The sequence below is a fragment of the Leuresthes tenuis genome, unplaced genomic scaffold (assembly GCF_036924035.1).
Source record: "Leuresthes tenuis unplaced genomic scaffold, fLeuTen1.0.hap1 SCAF_19, whole genome shotgun sequence".
In the NCBI taxonomy this organism is placed as follows: Eukaryota; Metazoa; Chordata; class Actinopteri; order Atheriniformes; family Atherinopsidae; genus Leuresthes; species Leuresthes tenuis.
Window position 1 is genome coordinate 33,088,262 of NW_027325373.1, and position 16,930 is coordinate 33,105,191.

Sequence of the window (16,930 nt, forward strand, 5' to 3'; positions counted from 1 at the left end):
GCAACGTTGTCCCTTTGAGTTATGGATGTTTTTTTTATATGTATATATCTATCTGAATATATTCATCTGCTTTTCCACAAACGCAGCAAAGATCTCAGGAACAACATGACCAGGTAGGTGAATAAAAAAACTGAATATTTTAAATCCTTAGTCCTCTGCACCACTCATTGTTCCCTACCAGAAAGGCCACATTTACAGCTGCAGTTTCAGAAGAGCTGGTTTCACAAGATTCTTCTGTGCATTGTTTTTGGTCGACACCTGTGCTAAGCTGAACTAGCTGTTTCCTGGCTGTAGCTTCCTTGTTATCTCAGTGATACAAGCAAGTAAAACGTAACCGCAAGGAAACAAAAACTCATGCTGCGTCACGTGAGCAAACAGTTCTTGAAAGAACGAACAATCATCTACCAGAAAAGGACGCTTCTGTTTCTGCTCCTGGATCACTTGTTGAAATGACGGAGAAAGAACAAACTTCACTGTTTCTGGCTGCTTTAAAAGCTGAAGTGAAAGCTGATAGCTGAACCTGGTTTGGAGCAAATTGTCCAGACCTGTTGAAAAATTAGCTTTTTGCAACTGAGTGGAAGAATGAGAATAAAAGAGGAAGAAGAGGAGGAGCCAGCAGATCATTTAGAGCTGGCTTTAGATGTGAGATGGACAGATAAGCTTCCTCTGTCGAGTTGTGTGGGTCTTTTCTCTGCCTTCTCCTCTGGACTCAGCTATGGATTAGACCTTCATGAGAGTCAGTTCTCTTTGAAAGCTTTGAGCCACATTTTAAGGTAAGCAAAGTCTGCTTTTCTTCCCCCTGCTTGTGTAATCACCATATTTCTCCTCTCTGTGCTTTGCATGTGCAGCTTTGCAGCTGAAATGTGAGCTAATTCCAACTTTTCAAGATGGAAAAACTAAACTAAACTAAAGTTAACACAACAAAGATAAACTCTTTGAAGTGTTTTATCTGTGTACATTTGTCTTTGCTGCCAACACATGCTCAGCATTCAAGACAGGAAAGTTCCCCAAAGAGATATTTTTACACTAAACTTGAAGAACTTTTAAAAAATGCCTGGTATGCGGCAGGTCTCTGCATGGAAAATCCCAAGTAAAAGGCAGAAGAAGCTCTGATACTTCTTTTTTTGCCCCCCCCCCCCCCCCCCCCCCCCCCCCCCCCACTGAGTTTTCCTGAATTCTTAAATGCTGAAATAAAAGAGACTTGTAGGAGTATTATGACTTTTCCAGAAAAGACGGTGCCTCTCTGCCAAGACTAATATCCGGCTCTGATCAGACACACAATCCCTTTACTGTTCTCCCTTTTCATTCTGTTGACTTGAGCTCTTTGGGGTGTAACTCATAGTTCCCCCTTCTCTGTCGGTCTGTGAGTTTTTGGTTGAAAGCAAGATAACGGATAACTTCTGATCCTGTAGAGTCTGCAGAGAGAGAATTAAGCTGAAGCGTTTAAAGACCAAAAACACGTCTGCCAGCTCAGGTTGCTTTGAAAAGCTGGTGCATGGAGGTTTTACGTGTGTGCTCATGTAAGAGCTGTAACAAAGCTGTTTTACTTGAGTTATTATCCTGCAGGACAGAGAAGCTTCCTGAATGAGTCGCACTTCCTTTTCTCTGCAGCAGCAGCAGCGTTTTTTCATAACGCAGAGGAACACCAGCAGCTATTTCACACTCGTCCTGTTTTACATGCTGTTAGCGACGCCCTGCCTCTCACTGGTCTTCAGATGTCTACATTTCAAGCAGCTGTGAGTTTAATCTGCACCACTAATTCCTCATCATGATCAAACATCTGCATGTGGTTACTGGTGCCAGCCTCTGGTGTTTCTGTCCACACTCAGCATCACATGGTTAGATAACGGAATAGGTGGAGTGGCTGCACTGTTAAAATTATCTCTTAAAAATAGCATTTAGACTAATAGTGCAAGGAATTAGTGAACTTTACATTTGATTGTAAGTATGTCATTTATTTATGACAATCAGAAAAAAGTTTTCCAGAGGTTGTCTTCTTCTGTGAAAGTGATGGAAAAAAAATTGACTCTTCCCGGCTTTTTCACATGTAATACATTTTATCGGAGTCTCACAAGAGATAACAGTACCTAAAGCTGGCCAATCAGAGCAGAGAAGGCTTTCTGGCTTTTGTTTCCCCCAGATCTAAATATGCAGACCCACACAGCACTCTGCAAGCTGTGTTTTATAAAGTTTAAATGAGAAATTACAGCATATGAAGCCACATGAAACCATTACCCTCATTTATCACAAAAGCTACCGTGGAGGCGTACGAATTAGCAAGATTAAAAAAAGACTTCACACTTTATACTGAGAGAAAATGCCACCTCGCTGTTTCCTTCTAATGTAATCCTCACCACTTTGGCATGTTAAAGTGAAACGGTACCCCGAAAGTTCAGCTTTTTTAACACAGGTTTTAATACTAGCTGGCCCAGAGATTTTCACTTCTGCTGCATGCCCCCTCCCCTCTGCAAAAATTGTGTATTCCTCTCAAGGTGCTAAATATCTCCATTGTCTTGTGAACAGCCACTCCACCCCCCACTAATGTTGCTGCCTGTAATGACAAAGGCCAAATTTCTGTTTGAATGAAGTCTGATCAGCCCAACATACTCAGTCAGTGGGTTTACATGATGAGATTAACTCAATTATAGCTATAGTTGGGTTATGCTCCTTATCTGAGGGTAATTATCCTTGGATATATGGCAGTGAATGAATCATACCCCAGTATGATAGGTAGTGCTGTACCCATATCAACTATCGCTAGTAGAGCCACTTCCGGTTGACGTCTTCACCACCACCAACAACAACAAAACTAATGCTACCCACACACCAGAAGACTTTGAAAAGACTTAGAAAAGTCTCTGAAAGGCTATCAGCTCACATTGAAAGACTAGTGTTCAGAGTTTTTAGTTCCAGACCAGCCTCACACTAAAGATTTTACAAAGACTGTGAATCTTGTAGGGTCACTACTTACAAGACAACTAGATTTTTTTCCCATCATGCTCAGCAGAAGTTTTACAAATATGTCTGTGCAGTGGTTTGTCGTGAAAAACCCAACAAAAAGAAAAGAAAACCCCACAGAATATGGGAACGGCCTTTGCTATATGGACTCCTTTTGGACAGTCCATTTTCGCCTGCTTGTCGCTCATTCTTCTACGTCCGCCAACATGTTTGTTACTGACTGTCTACTTTCCGGTTTCCGATTTTGTCAGTGCTCATCTATTGGTTGTTGATTGTGTTACGTCACTGCGACCTGCGATAATATTAAACACGTTTGACATGATCCCAAGCCCAAGACTAGGGAAAAACTAGTATGAAACGCGGTAGCAGGCTGCAGATTACCGCCTTAAACTTAATGATCGAGATGACGAGAGCGAGCCGAGACTCCAGTTAGACTCCTAAAGACTGTCAGTTTTTAGTCTGGGACTGTGAAAATCGTTTGGTGTAAGCCCAGCATAAGGCATTCGAGAAAGATGGTGAACGAAGAGCAAGATGAAGCTACGTCCCTCTACATTTGTCATGAGCTGGTTATGACACAAACGCGATGCACAACGGCGCATTCTCCATCGCGTTGTTTATTTATGTCCGACGGCGGCGGCGACAACAGTAATATCGGCTACTTCGAATTCCGGGTGATGATAGCGGGAAAAAAACTCGAGCATGCGCACAACGCTAGATCAGATCCACTGTCCTCTACATGCACGTTCAGTGGGCAATTGGATCGAGTTATCTCGGGGTCTTAATTTGATCGCAAGTAACCCGTTCCGATTCGATTTCTTGTCAGATTAAAATGTCTACATGAACTGAATAACTCAATTCTATTGTAATTTAGCCATTAATCCGATCCGATGGCACGCATGTAACCGCACTGAATGACAATTTACTCTGCCAAGCTCACAATGTCAGAGGACTGGAATTAGTGCCCCAAAAACCACAATTTCAGCTTGGAAAAACTAGAAACAGATGGTATAACTTCAGGAAGAAAATAAATGTTTATTTCACACTGAGAAAAGCTGGCTCACTACATAAGGAGGCTGTGCAAAGCACAGAAATGTAGCATAGAGCTGTCTCATCTAGCAGTTTCCACATTGCCATGGTGAGTCTTTCCTACATTTGCCACAGGTGTATTTGCAGCAGCGTGCACAAAGTCCGGTGCTTCTGTTATTATTGCAGAGTATGCGCACCTGGCACTTTGTCTTTTTCTTTTGAGGAAGTCTCATCTCACCACGCTGCTGTTTGTGTTCTTCCCCTTGTGCTTTTTCCTGCAAAAACCTGTTTCGAAGTTCCTCTGCAAGCTCAAGTGTCAACAGGGCAGCTGTGCGTCTGGTCACAATGCGACATCACCACTCTGGGACTTTCACCCAGAGAATACCACACTGAATACAGGTTCTTATACTTTAAAAAAAAAAAAAAAAAGGACCAGAGAGGGGAATTTCTTGTTTTAAACCATGTTCAGTTTTATTTATAGGTAAGTTTCACATTGGTTAAATAACAGGAGGTCTCATTTTAAAAATAAGGCTTTTATTACAAAATATACTCTATATCAGGGATGGGCAAACTTTTTGTCTTGGGGGCCACATTGACTTTTAAAATTTGACAGACGGGCCAGGTCAGCACAAGATACAATACATATAAAAAAAACTGCATTTGTTAACAGTACATATCTGCCGTGTCTCGGGTACGGAACCCGACCGGTGGCCATGAAAAGGGTAAAATAACTTTTGGTTACATTTAATGATTGGGACTGATGTCGGGGTGTGGTGCTGTCCGGGTTGCGCTGTCCGGAGCTGGAGCACCTAGAGTCCATGTTGTAGTGAGTAGATTGTTTTTGATGGTTCTGTGTAGTCATTCTGTTCTTTGGGGTGAAAAAAGGTAAGGGATTAAATATTCACGTGACACAAGAGAGGAGTCCCTAAAGTCTTGTGGCGCGACTGACTGTTGTCATTAATAAGTACTGTTGATGATTTAAGGAATAGAAGTCGCGACAATATCAAACCTAAACAGAAAAAAGCATTGAAGTATTAACATACTTTTTTAGTGAGAACAGTGTTGTTGATCACCCATTTTAGCTAGTGCATCGAAGTCTGGTGGTGATTCTGTTGTGGCAATTCTCAGAACAGATCTGAGGTGTTCATTACTCATCTGGGATCTGTGGGGTGCTTTATTGGTGTTCATCATACTAAAAGTTTGTTCACACACATATGTAGAGCCAAACAACACCAGCATCCTCTGTGCTATCTTCTTAATGTTTGAAAATTTGGCTGCACTTAATGAAGCATAAAACTCATCCAGTTTCAGGGCGTTGAACTTGTCCTTTAACACCATGTCACATTGGAGATCAATCAGTTCCAACTGCAACTCCTGAGGCACCGTTTCCGGGTCGTGTGAGAAGGGACATGACACCAGCTGAAGTGCCCTGTCAATTTTTCCAAAATCACGAAACCAACGGCAGAATTCCTCATGCAGGTCATCCAGTGATTTCCCAAATTTTTTCACATGGTGCGGGACCTCTTTTAACGTAGCTAGTGTGGGGAAATGAGCAAATGACTTGTCTGACATTTGCTTCGAAAATAAAACCAGCTTGGTTTTGAAGGCTCTGACGTTTGCTTGCATTTCATGAACAAACTGTTTTTTTCCTTGTAGCTTCACATTCAGCTCGTTCATGTGTGTCAGTATGTCCACAGTAAAAGCTAAATCACAAAGCCAATCTGTGTCATTCAGCTCAGGAAAATTGTCAGTATTGTCAAGTAGCTCCAAAAATGAAATAATATCCTGTTTGAGCTCCCACACACGTTGGCATACTTTCCCCAAACTTAACCAGCGGACATTAGAATGGTAAAGTAAGTCCGTGTGATCAGCATCAGTTTCTTCAAGAAAATGAATAAATTGACGATGGTGAAGTCCCCTTGCTCGAATAAAGTTCACGAGTTTCACAACAGGCTTCACTACGTGGTCAAGCTGCAACACAGATTTACACAGTGCCTCTTGGTGAATTATGCAGTGTAGGAAAATTACCTCCTGCTCAGGGTTTTCCTCTTTCACCCTGTCCTGTATTCTCTTAAGCATCCCAACGTTTTTTCCTGTCAGATTTGGTGATCCATCTGTGGTAACGTTGGCGAGCGTACTCCAAGGTAACTTGTGCTTCAGTATGACCGCTGACACGCTGTTAAATAAATCCTCTCCACGTGTTTTTCCTTTCAGGGATTCCATATCCAAAAACTCCTCCGTTATCTTGAAATTCTCATCAATCCAACTGATAAAAAATAAAAGCTGAGCGGTGTCCTTTATATCATTGCTTTCGTCCAGTGCCAAAGAATATGATGTAAATGACTCCGCTTTTTTGTTTAGCTTGCTAGTTAAGTGTTCGTCAATTACTTCAATACGGCGAGTCACTGTCCTGCGTGATAAGCTCACTTTTTCAAATTTGTTCTTGCTCTTAGGACATAAAATACTTGCTGTCTCCACCATGCACTCTTTAAGAAACTCCCCTTCGGAGAAAGGCTTGCTGGCCTTTGCTAGTTTGAATGCCAGTAAGTAACTTGTAACTTGTCTTCGTGCTTGCTTCTTGGATGGAAGTTGCTCGAATAAATGTGTTTTGCTGAGTCTGCAAGCTAGCTACCAACCTGTCAGCGGTAGCTGTACGTTCTTGTGGTGAAAGGTTGCTAACGTAATTAGCATGCTTGGTGGAAAAGTGACGGCTGATGTTGTATTCTTTTAAAACCGCTACGGTTTCTTGGCAAATAAGACACACAGCCTTGGACCGGACTTCAGTAAAGAAGTATTTAGGCGTCCATTCTTTCTTAAAAACTCGGCACTCACTGTCGACTTTTCTTTTCTTTGACATTGCTGTAGATGGGTTCTGATCTGACCAGTAGAAGAACGATCACTGGAAATCATAAAACATCCGTGACTTCATCCATTGGTTTGTGGACTGCTGCTCGGAAGCCAATAGTATTGAATCTAGGCAGCGCCATCTTGAAAATTTCAGGTGCATACCGGGAAAAAATGAACACGGATTCTACTTATATGGGCATGAGGCGGAGTCATGGATAGACATATGGGCGGGACCAACGACAGAGCGGGGAGGCTGCGATTGGTTGCGAGGGCTGGATCTCAAGGACATTGGTCAATCAACCTGTCAATCAGAACGTAGCCACGTAGCCTGCTTTATCATCAAATATAAAATCAGGGAGGCCAACATTTCACAAATGAACACCAGACTGCATTGAAGAAGGCTTTAAACTAGCGATTGAGACCATAAACACATTTTGAAAACGTTTACTGAGGTTAGAAATCAAGTGAGAAGTTGGTAAATTCTCCATTGACTTGTATAGAGCCGGACGTCTTTTTGAACACAAAACGGTCGCTCCCTGGTGTTGAAATGCCTGTCATTACAAGTCAAAATGAAATAAATGCAATCATTCACATTAAACCTTAATTCTGTACCAATCTTCGGCGGGCCGGATTAAAAAGACCAACGGGCCGGATGTGGCCCGCGGGCCGTAGTTTGCCCACCCCTGCTCTATATGCTAAAAACTATGTCGCTACACTGAGGTGTTTTACCAGCACAAGGTGACTGTATCAGGGAGGCCTACAGGAGTGGGGGAGTGAAGGGGAAAGGGGCCACCACCAGGTACCAGAAAGGAAAAGCCACACACACTGCAAAGCAAAAGACACAAATTAGAACACAACAAATATAAAACATGCCTAATAAACTAAGAATGAGGAAGCTCTCGACCTAGTGAGCTGCCACCTATAAACCTATGACCAGCCCACCTGTACTGGCATTGAGAGGACCCCAGAATAGAGCTCACTATAGTTGGTTAACAAAAGAAAAAAAAAACCAAAGAAACAACTAAACACTAACTTGACTGGGGAGAAAAACAAATTAACTAACAATTCATAATCAAAATACTAAATAAAACCATAAGTACATAAAATATATTTGCAAAGGAGCAAAAACAGCAGTGGCTAGAGCTCAGCTACAGTACCAGCAGCCGATATCACTTCCCTGTTCCTGGGAATTGCACATTATACAGCCACACATCCACGGATGGGGTGGGAACACTATAATTACTCCCCTGTAGCTCTCAGTCCTGCACCTTGACTAGATGTAGTTGTTCCTGAGACAAGTGTGGAGCTGGAAAAGCCTGGGGCAAAACCTACCTTTAAGGAGTACCAGGAAGGGATCTGGCCTAAACTGCTGTGAATCACTGATTAGGGTGGTGTGGCCAAAACAGGTAGAGGAGGGAGGGGGAGCTTTGCCCCCATCACACAAGCATGAACAGTTGGCAACTTTCGTTGGATTCTCTACTTGTTGTTTACAAGACGTGCAAGCAGGTTGTAAAACACAGCCATGAGTCACCTCCGTGTTCCTGCACACACCGAGTAGTTGCATAATTTCTGGTCCATGATATCAACGCTGCATTTGAAATTATTGTAATCAACAACAGTGTTTGTTTTTTGTTTTTGGGTGTCCAGAATTTCCACCTTCTGATGCATGGTACTCAGAAGAAAAACAGATTTCTTTTTTTTTTGTTGCAAACACTGTCAGCAAGGCACTCCCAGATATGAACACCTATGTGGAGGTTTCTTTTGCAGTTGCTGGTAGCTCCCAATGATTTTTGTTGATGGTGCCAAGCAGAGTTTTTTTCGTTAAAGAAGCCTGTTAGCCAAAGACAGAGAGGTGAAGAAATTGTCCATAGTTGGTCTTTCCCTGGTCCATAAATGGTTCCATCAATTCCAAAACAACATTCTCTGACAGCCTCTCTCTCTTCGGATGAGTGGGATCTTTTCCCAAGTAAGGGATGGCATTACCCGACTGACGGATTGACCGTATAGGAAATGGATGGATGGATGGGATGGCATTACACATGTATTTTGTGTCCAGATCTGCTGCAATCCAAAGCTTGATTCCAAACATGTAAGGCTCGGATGCAATGTACTGCAGAAAGGGATAATGAACCTTTGAAGGAAATAACTGCTCATCTACGGTAACATGTTGCCCTGGACTGTAGGACGACACACAATTCTGAACAAACTGCTGCAAGATGTTTGAAATTGCTGCAAATTTGTCCATTTGTATGCACTCCTGGTGGGTATCCTTGTTGTCGAAGCGAAGGAATCGCTTTATTTCAAGAAAGCGGTTAGGGGGCATTTTGGCTTTGATATCTGGGTTGTCGAATCTATTGGTCCACGTGAGTCACATGGCACCAATGTAGCCTTTGGCAGCCCTGTGAAAAAGGATTGCGAGGAACGCCATCAGCTCGAAGACACTCATCTGCCAGCTGGGATTTGTTCTACGGCCCTCCTGGACTGTGTAGTCTCTGATGGTCACGACATGCTGATATCCAACAAACACAGGTTTGAGGGTGACACGTGATTTTGCGTGTTGCAAACTCTGTTGGCCCTCCAGATCCATTGAATGCTGTCTGTAGAGATTCATGAGCAGAAAAATTTCCAACTTTGTGGACTCTGAACTGTCCTGCTCAATCACATACTTGACCACCCGTCTCCTGGTGCGTCTTTGGAGGGGAGGATTTACTGGTGCAAGATTAGTCGCATCCTCATCACTTGACGAATCGGTGATGTTTTCATTCTGAAATGCGAGGTCCACATCTCCACCATCAGATTCATAGTCCAACATGCTCTGTAGAATTGTTAAAGCCTCCTCAGCACTGATCCTTCTTGGTTGGTTGTGGCATTGTGAAATCTGGGTCTATGTGCCAGGCTTTCCCTAATTATTGTTGTTTCTCACCTACAACATTCAAATCTTTTACAACACTCCCTTCCTTCATCGAATCTAAATTGTAAGATGCCCATTGAGTTTTACAAAAGGGCACATCAGCTATAAAGTCAGCTATTTCTCAGGTAACACAATTTGTCTTATGCCCGTGTCAAATGCCAGTTTTTGTTACAAATGTTATAGAGTAAAAGTGGCTAATATTTTGGCTATGTGCCTTTTATGGCCAGTGATTCTTACAGAAGGGCACATCAGAGTTGCTGGCCTGCAGAATACCCTGTGTGTGAGGGTGGGGTGCTTTCAGGGACACAGCTCAGTAATTAGGCTTTTTTACACAACAATGTGAGGCAGCTGGGGATATGTTAGACCTAGGGCCCGTCCACACAAGAACGTTGTTGTCCAATTCGCATAAATACTTTATCGTTTCGGCCACATGTCGAGACGGATCCGGCTTTTTCGAGGTGTGAAAGCAGTATTTTTTGAAAACGGGTTTAAAATGGGCCTAAAACGTTGGATAGCCCGCAGTCGTGTGGACCATAGCCATATATGCATGGTGTCGATAGCCAATGCAGATTTTTCAGAAACAATGACGTATAAACCCTGCCTCTCTAACCATTAACCTCAGCAGCTGTCGCTAGATGCGTCATAACCATAGACATGTAAAGAATAAAACTTTAACAAGTCCATTGCACTTGTATTTTTCCAAACTTTATAATGTCTATGAACATAACAACAACAACAATAATGGCGGACTACAGGCTTGTACTACCTTTATACATAGACATTATAAAGATTCTTTATATGTCTATGCCTTTATACGCATGTTCCATGGCTTCTCTTCCGGTTTTAGTGTATTGGTGTGGCAGCGTACTGGTGTGGACGGGCCCCTACCCTCGTTGCTGGTTTACCACACCCCAAACAAACAATGCACAGGTAGCTGCATTCCACCATTTTTGACCAATCGGAGTGGACTGGACCTTTCAGCTAAAATGGATCGTTTGAGAGAGACTGTGCAGCAGAAAATGTAAAATGAGAGGTCAAAAAAGCGTGTCTTCACATGAATAAAAATTCTGATCATGTAAACAAGCATATCATGTTATCTTAACAGTTTGTTAACAACTATGGTGCTTAAGAGCCAACTTTCATTTAAGTGAATGAATAGTAAACTTAATTTAAATATTTATTGCTTTCCATACCTTCTCTTGTTAGTATCATCTAAGATGTGGTATTTTCAGTTATGCTGCCACCTAGTGCCCAGAGTATTTAAACCGCTTCAAAATGTGTGTTGTGTTCAAAATGTGTAATTATACATCATGAGATCACATATATTCTAGCTGATAAAAGCTTCTGTTCACCATTCAGTAAGTTTGTTTTCTGAAGATACTTCCTTTCGTAGTGGTTGGCTGCTGCAGCACTGAAGCTGACTGAGGAGAGATGTGAGAGTGAAACATTAACAGTGAAGCAGTGGGGTTCAAGATATAACTTCCCAACGACTAGCGTGCAGGGGGTAAACGCTCTTCTATTGTCAGATGATTTGTGTTTCTGCAGCAGAGCCACGGGCTCATCGAGATAATCCTCTGAAATAATGAACACCGAAATGTCAGCTGCTGCACTGTCAGGGTTGTTGTCGGCTGCAAACCAGAAAACACGTTTGCAGCTCTCAAAATGGTAGTTTTCCTTTCAGGGTCTTTAGGATTCAATTTTACAGATTCATCATTTTATGTAGAAGTTACAAAGTTGGGTTTATGTAATAATTCAGCCTCTTATCACGTTTTTTTTTTTAAAAACACACCAGCTTCATGTTTATTTAAGGCCTCCTTCCTGAAAAGAGCAACTTGCTCTGTTTGGTCAGTTGATTTGTCTAAAAGGGCAGAGTGGGAAGCAGATGGTCCTTTAGTTTGTTATGATGTCAGCAAGTCCATGAAGAAACATCTGGAATACTGAGAGGAGTTTCAGGCAGTGTATGAGCTGTTCCTTCTGTGAGGGAAGAAAACTCCCTTTAGTTTGGGGCTGAAATAAAGAGGAAGAAATCCAAAAACTTACAGAATGACCTTTTAAACATGTTCTCTTCTGTGTTCAAGCTTTTCTCCACATCTTGGAGTCTCTTTAAAGATAGTTATTAGCGCTCAACAATTAGAAAATTATTTTACTCTTATTGATTTAACAGACTCTTGTGGGTTTGTCCAGGCATCACTTTACTCTGCATATTCAGCCTTTTTGGAGTTTATTCTCTGACAATAATTGACAAGATGAGAACATTATCAATTCATTTCCCCACAGAGATTAAATCTTTTTCTTCTCTTTCAGCACAGTTTAACGACCCAACATCTTTCTTTACTAAGGAAACCTTTTAAGGAATTCTGTGAAACAAAGTCCTTCAACTTAGGAGATATTAAAACATAAGTGTTAATTTAAAGAGGGCCGCACATCCAGTCTCAAATGTACAATAATGCTTCAGGAAAGTGACCAGTCAGTGATGAGCAGCCACACTGACTGAATATTTCTGATCCTGAGAAGGTGCCACGCTCCAAGAGGACACAGGAAATATCATCTTTCATATACAGAGTTATGTGATCAGATGTTAAACTCCTCTGCCTCCTCTGCAGATGAGCGACCGAGACAGCAGCACCTCTACCTCCCAAACGGAGGGAGAGTTGGATGAAGAGATGGAGAGTGAAGAGGGGAAGAATGAGAATGAGAGGGGTGGCAGTCCGGTCCCCAGCCTGTCCAACTTCTCCGCCTCTCTACGAGCCGTCGTACGCATCAAACAGAAGTACCAGGCCATGAAAAAGCGGCGTCAGGAGATGGCCCTCGGGCTGGGAGGAGTAGGGGCCCTCACAGGAGCACCACTGCACAGCAGCCCCAAAATCTTCACCTTCGACGGACTCCCCCCCAGCTCTTTCTCCTCAATATCATTAATTACCCAGAAGAAGAAGAGGAGGAGGAGGAGACGGGTATTATTCCCCAACAGAGGAGGTTGCAGGACTGTGCCGAAGCAGGAGCGCAGCCGAGCCACGTACTGTCTCTACCTGCTCTTAGCCATCGTCTTTGTCCAGGTAAAGAAATGAATACCTGCCATTTTTACTTATTCTGCTACATCTTTGGCAGAATTGGGATGTTTTTACTGACACAACAGTTACAACAGGGGGGCAAAGTAGCCAGAAGGTCTATGTGAAGTTTCTGAAAGCTGATCAAATAACTCCTTTCCAACCATCAAAATATCATCATGTTCATGTTTGAGCATTTACGGTTAGACTAGCATGGCTGTTTTAATGATTGACTGTGTGGGAAGCCTGTGGATTATGATGTTTATCATTGATTATCTTGAGTTGAGTAATTGTACAATCACACCCTCGGTTTGCTTTCTTTGTATCCAGCTGCTCTTTAGATAATGTAATATATTTGTTTTATCCTGCCTGGATTTGAATACAATCTGAGCCGTTTGTCTGCATGCCCCATCACGTTCTTTGTCATTAAGGCTACAGGTCGGTCCTTCATCTTTACCTCCTGTCATAAGAAATTAGTCAATAAGTCAACACAATGACTCACATGCACTTTCATGCGCTTTTTCTCATTAAATGAACAAACCCTGGACCTGTGCCAATGGTTTCCTAAAAGTAATGGGCTATTAGAAAAGCTACATAACACCTTCCTTTAATAGTTATAAGGATGATAAAAAGGTTCCTGTGGTCTGAAAACACTTTATTGGGTAAAAAAAATCCATCAGAATCTATGCTCATGATCTGTGATCATAGATGAGGGTTGGAACAAAGATGGAGAAGTAAATTGAACTGTTAGTGAAACAACTTCAGGAAAACCTTAAAAATCAACAACAACAACATTACGCAACACTCTGGAGAAGCTTCACCTACTGTGGATCGATGCTCATGGTCTGTGATCATAGATGAGGGTTGGAACAAAGATGGAGAAGTAAATTGAACTGTTAGTGAAACAACTTCAGGAAAACCTTAAAAAAAAAAACAGCCACAAATGAATAATTTAGTTTCATTTAATTTTAATTTCACTGTGGATAGTAACCGCTGGAATATGAGAGTTAAAGTGTGCCCTTACACAAGTTGAAACTTTTGTAACTACTATTCAACTATCCAACACAATTTGAAACTTGTGTAAGGGCGAAAATGTATAAACATGTCTGTGGGTCATATTCTTAATGTCTATAACTTGTTTTTCCCCAGGTGTACAACGCCATTGAGAACCTGGACGACCACGTTCTCAGATATGACCTGGAGGGGCTGGATAAGACTCTGAGGAGGGAGGTTTTTGGGCAGCAGGGGGTTGTGGATGGTCTGCTGTCCAACCTGCAGGAATACCTGTCTACTTATGTCCACAACAAGCCCCTGGTGGTGTCCTTGCATGGCCCCAGCGGTGTAGGTAAGAGCCATCTGGGGCGCCTCTTGGCTGGACATTTCCGTTCGGTGGTGGGCGAGACGCTGGTGCTGCAGTACTACGTCCTCCACCACTGCCCCCAGGAGGCAGACGCCCAACAGTGCGCTCGCAACCTCTCCACTCTCATCTCAGAGATGGTGGAACGAGCCGAAGAGGAGGAGAAGATCCCACTCTTCATCTTTGACGAGGTGGAGCACATGCACAACGAGATCCTGGACGTGCTGTGGCAGCTCGTCGCCTCCAAACAGTCCAACGAATACCTGAATGCGATCTACTTGTTCCTGAGCAACCTGGGTCATGCACACATCACGAAACACGTGCTACACAACTCGTCAAGTAGTTCTATGGCGATGACGGCGTCCATCCACCACAGCAACCTTGTCAAAGAGCTGACTCCCATATTACGCAACACTCTGGAGAAGATTCACCCCCTGTGGATCGATGCGGACATCTTACCTCTGGGCCTTTTGGAGAAAGGTCACGTAATGGACTGCTTCCTGGATGAAATCACCCGAGAAGGCTTCTACCCGGATCACACCAATATCGAGCGCCTCGCAGGGGAGATAGAATACTACCCCGTGGTTGGAGGACGCGAATATTCACAGACAGGGTGCAAGCAAGTGGTGGCAAAGGTCAACCTGCTGTGAGTGGCAGTGCAGGAACCGTGTGGATGCTTCACATTATTTTACTGTGAAGAAGAAGCTGTGTGACAAGGGAGCGAGTTTACACAGTTATGAAACTTGAAAAACCCAACTTGGACCCAAAGCCGCTAAGAGCAGTTTTATAAGAATGAAGTTAAATAGTTTGTCCACAAACTATTCAAAGTGTGGGTGTTGGACTCTGCTGTGCAACACGAATCATGTGAAGAGCCATAGAAATACCACAAAGACTTCTTAAAGGGTCAGTCCACTCAAATAACATGAAAATATGTTGTTACCTAAATGCCATTTGTGTCACTTTCAGACATTTTCTCCCTGGAAAATGCACATTGCTGTTTATGGTTTTAACTTCTTCATCCACCACATTGGTTCAGACTGAAATATTTCAGTGACACATGAATTTAATGACATCAGAGTTAGTTTTATAGTCAACTGATGTTTCATAAAGCACCAAAAGCAGGTCAAACGGACTTATTGTCAGAGATGACTTCCAGAATGAATTCATTCTACTGCAAAAACAACAACCGTAAAATATTGATTTTCTCCTCCACTCATGAAGTCTCCATGAAGCGATTTGCGTAGTGAGAACTTGCATCAGAGTTGGCAGAAATTTCAAAAAAGCCTTTCACTGGATGCAAATATAGATCTGCTCCCCCTCCCCGCCCCTAAACCAGGACGATGAGTCATAGGATTGTTTCCCTGGAAATGAAACTCTGGAACACCTTTAAAAAAAACTTTCATTAAGACACCTTTACTCATAGAAAGGATGATGTTTAGTGAGATCATATAGAAACATTTAAACAACAAATTTGATTTTGTGGAGACTTTCAAACTAATATTATTTTATTATGAAGCAAAACGTAAAATGATAATTAGATGAAACAGATCAAAGTGCATCTGAGAAGTATTCGCAGCTCTTCACTTTCAGCCTTTTTCAAAAATGGGATTCAATTCATTTTTGCCCTTAAAATTGAAATGCACAAATTTAACATGTATGTAAGTAGTCACAGCCTTTGCCTTGACACTCAAAATTGAGCCCAGGTATGTCCTGTTTCCACTGATCTTCCTTCAGATGTTTCTACAACTTGATCGAAGTCACAGACATCTGGTACAGGATTGTATTAATCCTGATGATGATCAGCTCCAGAGCACTCTGGACTTCGTACTGGGGCGAAGGTTCATCTTTCAACATGACAACGACGACTCTGTGAATGTCCTTGAGTGGCCCAGCCAGAGGCCAGCCTTGAACCTGATTGAACATCCCTGGAGAGACCTGAAAATTGTTATTTTGGGAGGGTCTGTAAGGAAGAGTGGGGGAAACTACCCAAAAATAGGTGCACCAAGCCTGTAGATTCATACTCAAAAAGACAATGCTTATTCAGTGCTTATTCTTACGAAATTTGTGATTTCTTTGTCTTGTAAGCTTACTCCATTAATCTCAGTATTTTTCTCTCCTGATATCTCCCATATCCATGTAATTTTATAACAAAAATCTTCTATAACGTTTATTAGCTATTGTAGAATTATAATATCTTTTGTCCAGTAACAACATCAGAAAAATGTGGATCCTTTCTGATGTTAGAATATTTGCTAAACTAACTCCCTCCAGCTTTGTTTTTCTTTAGTGGTAATTAACCAAAGTCAGCCTGTTGAAGCTCAACATTAAGCCAAACTATCTTTTTCCACTCCAATACAGTGGAGATCAATGCATTTCCTAAACAGGGTTTATAAAACCAAATGACTGCACCTACTTTTTTGTTAGCTTTTGAGATTTTGTGATTTGGAGGGACTGATCCTTTGAAGAAAAATGAAACATTTCATAACTTGCCAGCTCAATCGAACATAAAAGCTGATAAAAGACTGAAGGACATGTTTTAGAGGATATTTGTGTTTTAACAGAAGAAAAGAGGAATCTCCTCACGAAGACAGGAGACAAGTGAAACCAATATTCATTTACAAGGAGGAAGTTGGGATAGTTGTGATGCAATATTATTTAGTTAACTCTCATTTGAGGACATCCACATCAAGTCCTTTATTTTCTGACTCATATTCATCGAGAACGAGAAGTTTATCACGGCAGTGCTCACATCTCTTCAGTGAGAACAAGTCATCTGACAAGTTTATT

At 42.1% G+C, this 16,930-nt stretch overlaps 1 protein-coding gene across 2 annotated transcripts; it reads left to right on the forward strand.

Moving 5' to 3' along the window:
- Positions 1 to 647: 647 nt before the first annotated feature.
- tor4aa (torsin family 4, member Aa) lies at positions 648 to 16,930 on the forward strand. Of its 2 annotated transcripts, none has more exons than XM_072372140.1 (3): positions 648 to 773; positions 12,346 to 12,795; positions 13,936 to 16,930. In XM_072372140.1, the coding sequence occupies exons 2-3, from the start codon at positions 12,346 to 12,348 to the stop codon at positions 14,791 to 14,793; spliced, it is 1,308 nt and encodes a 435-aa protein (XP_072228241.1). In that variant the 5' UTR covers positions 648 to 773; the 3' UTR covers positions 14,794 to 16,930. The 2 variants fall into 2 exon arrangements, with proteins under 2 accessions (XP_072228241.1, XP_072228242.1); XM_072372141.1 differs by lacking the exon at positions 648 to 773 and adding an exon at positions 11,047 to 11,246.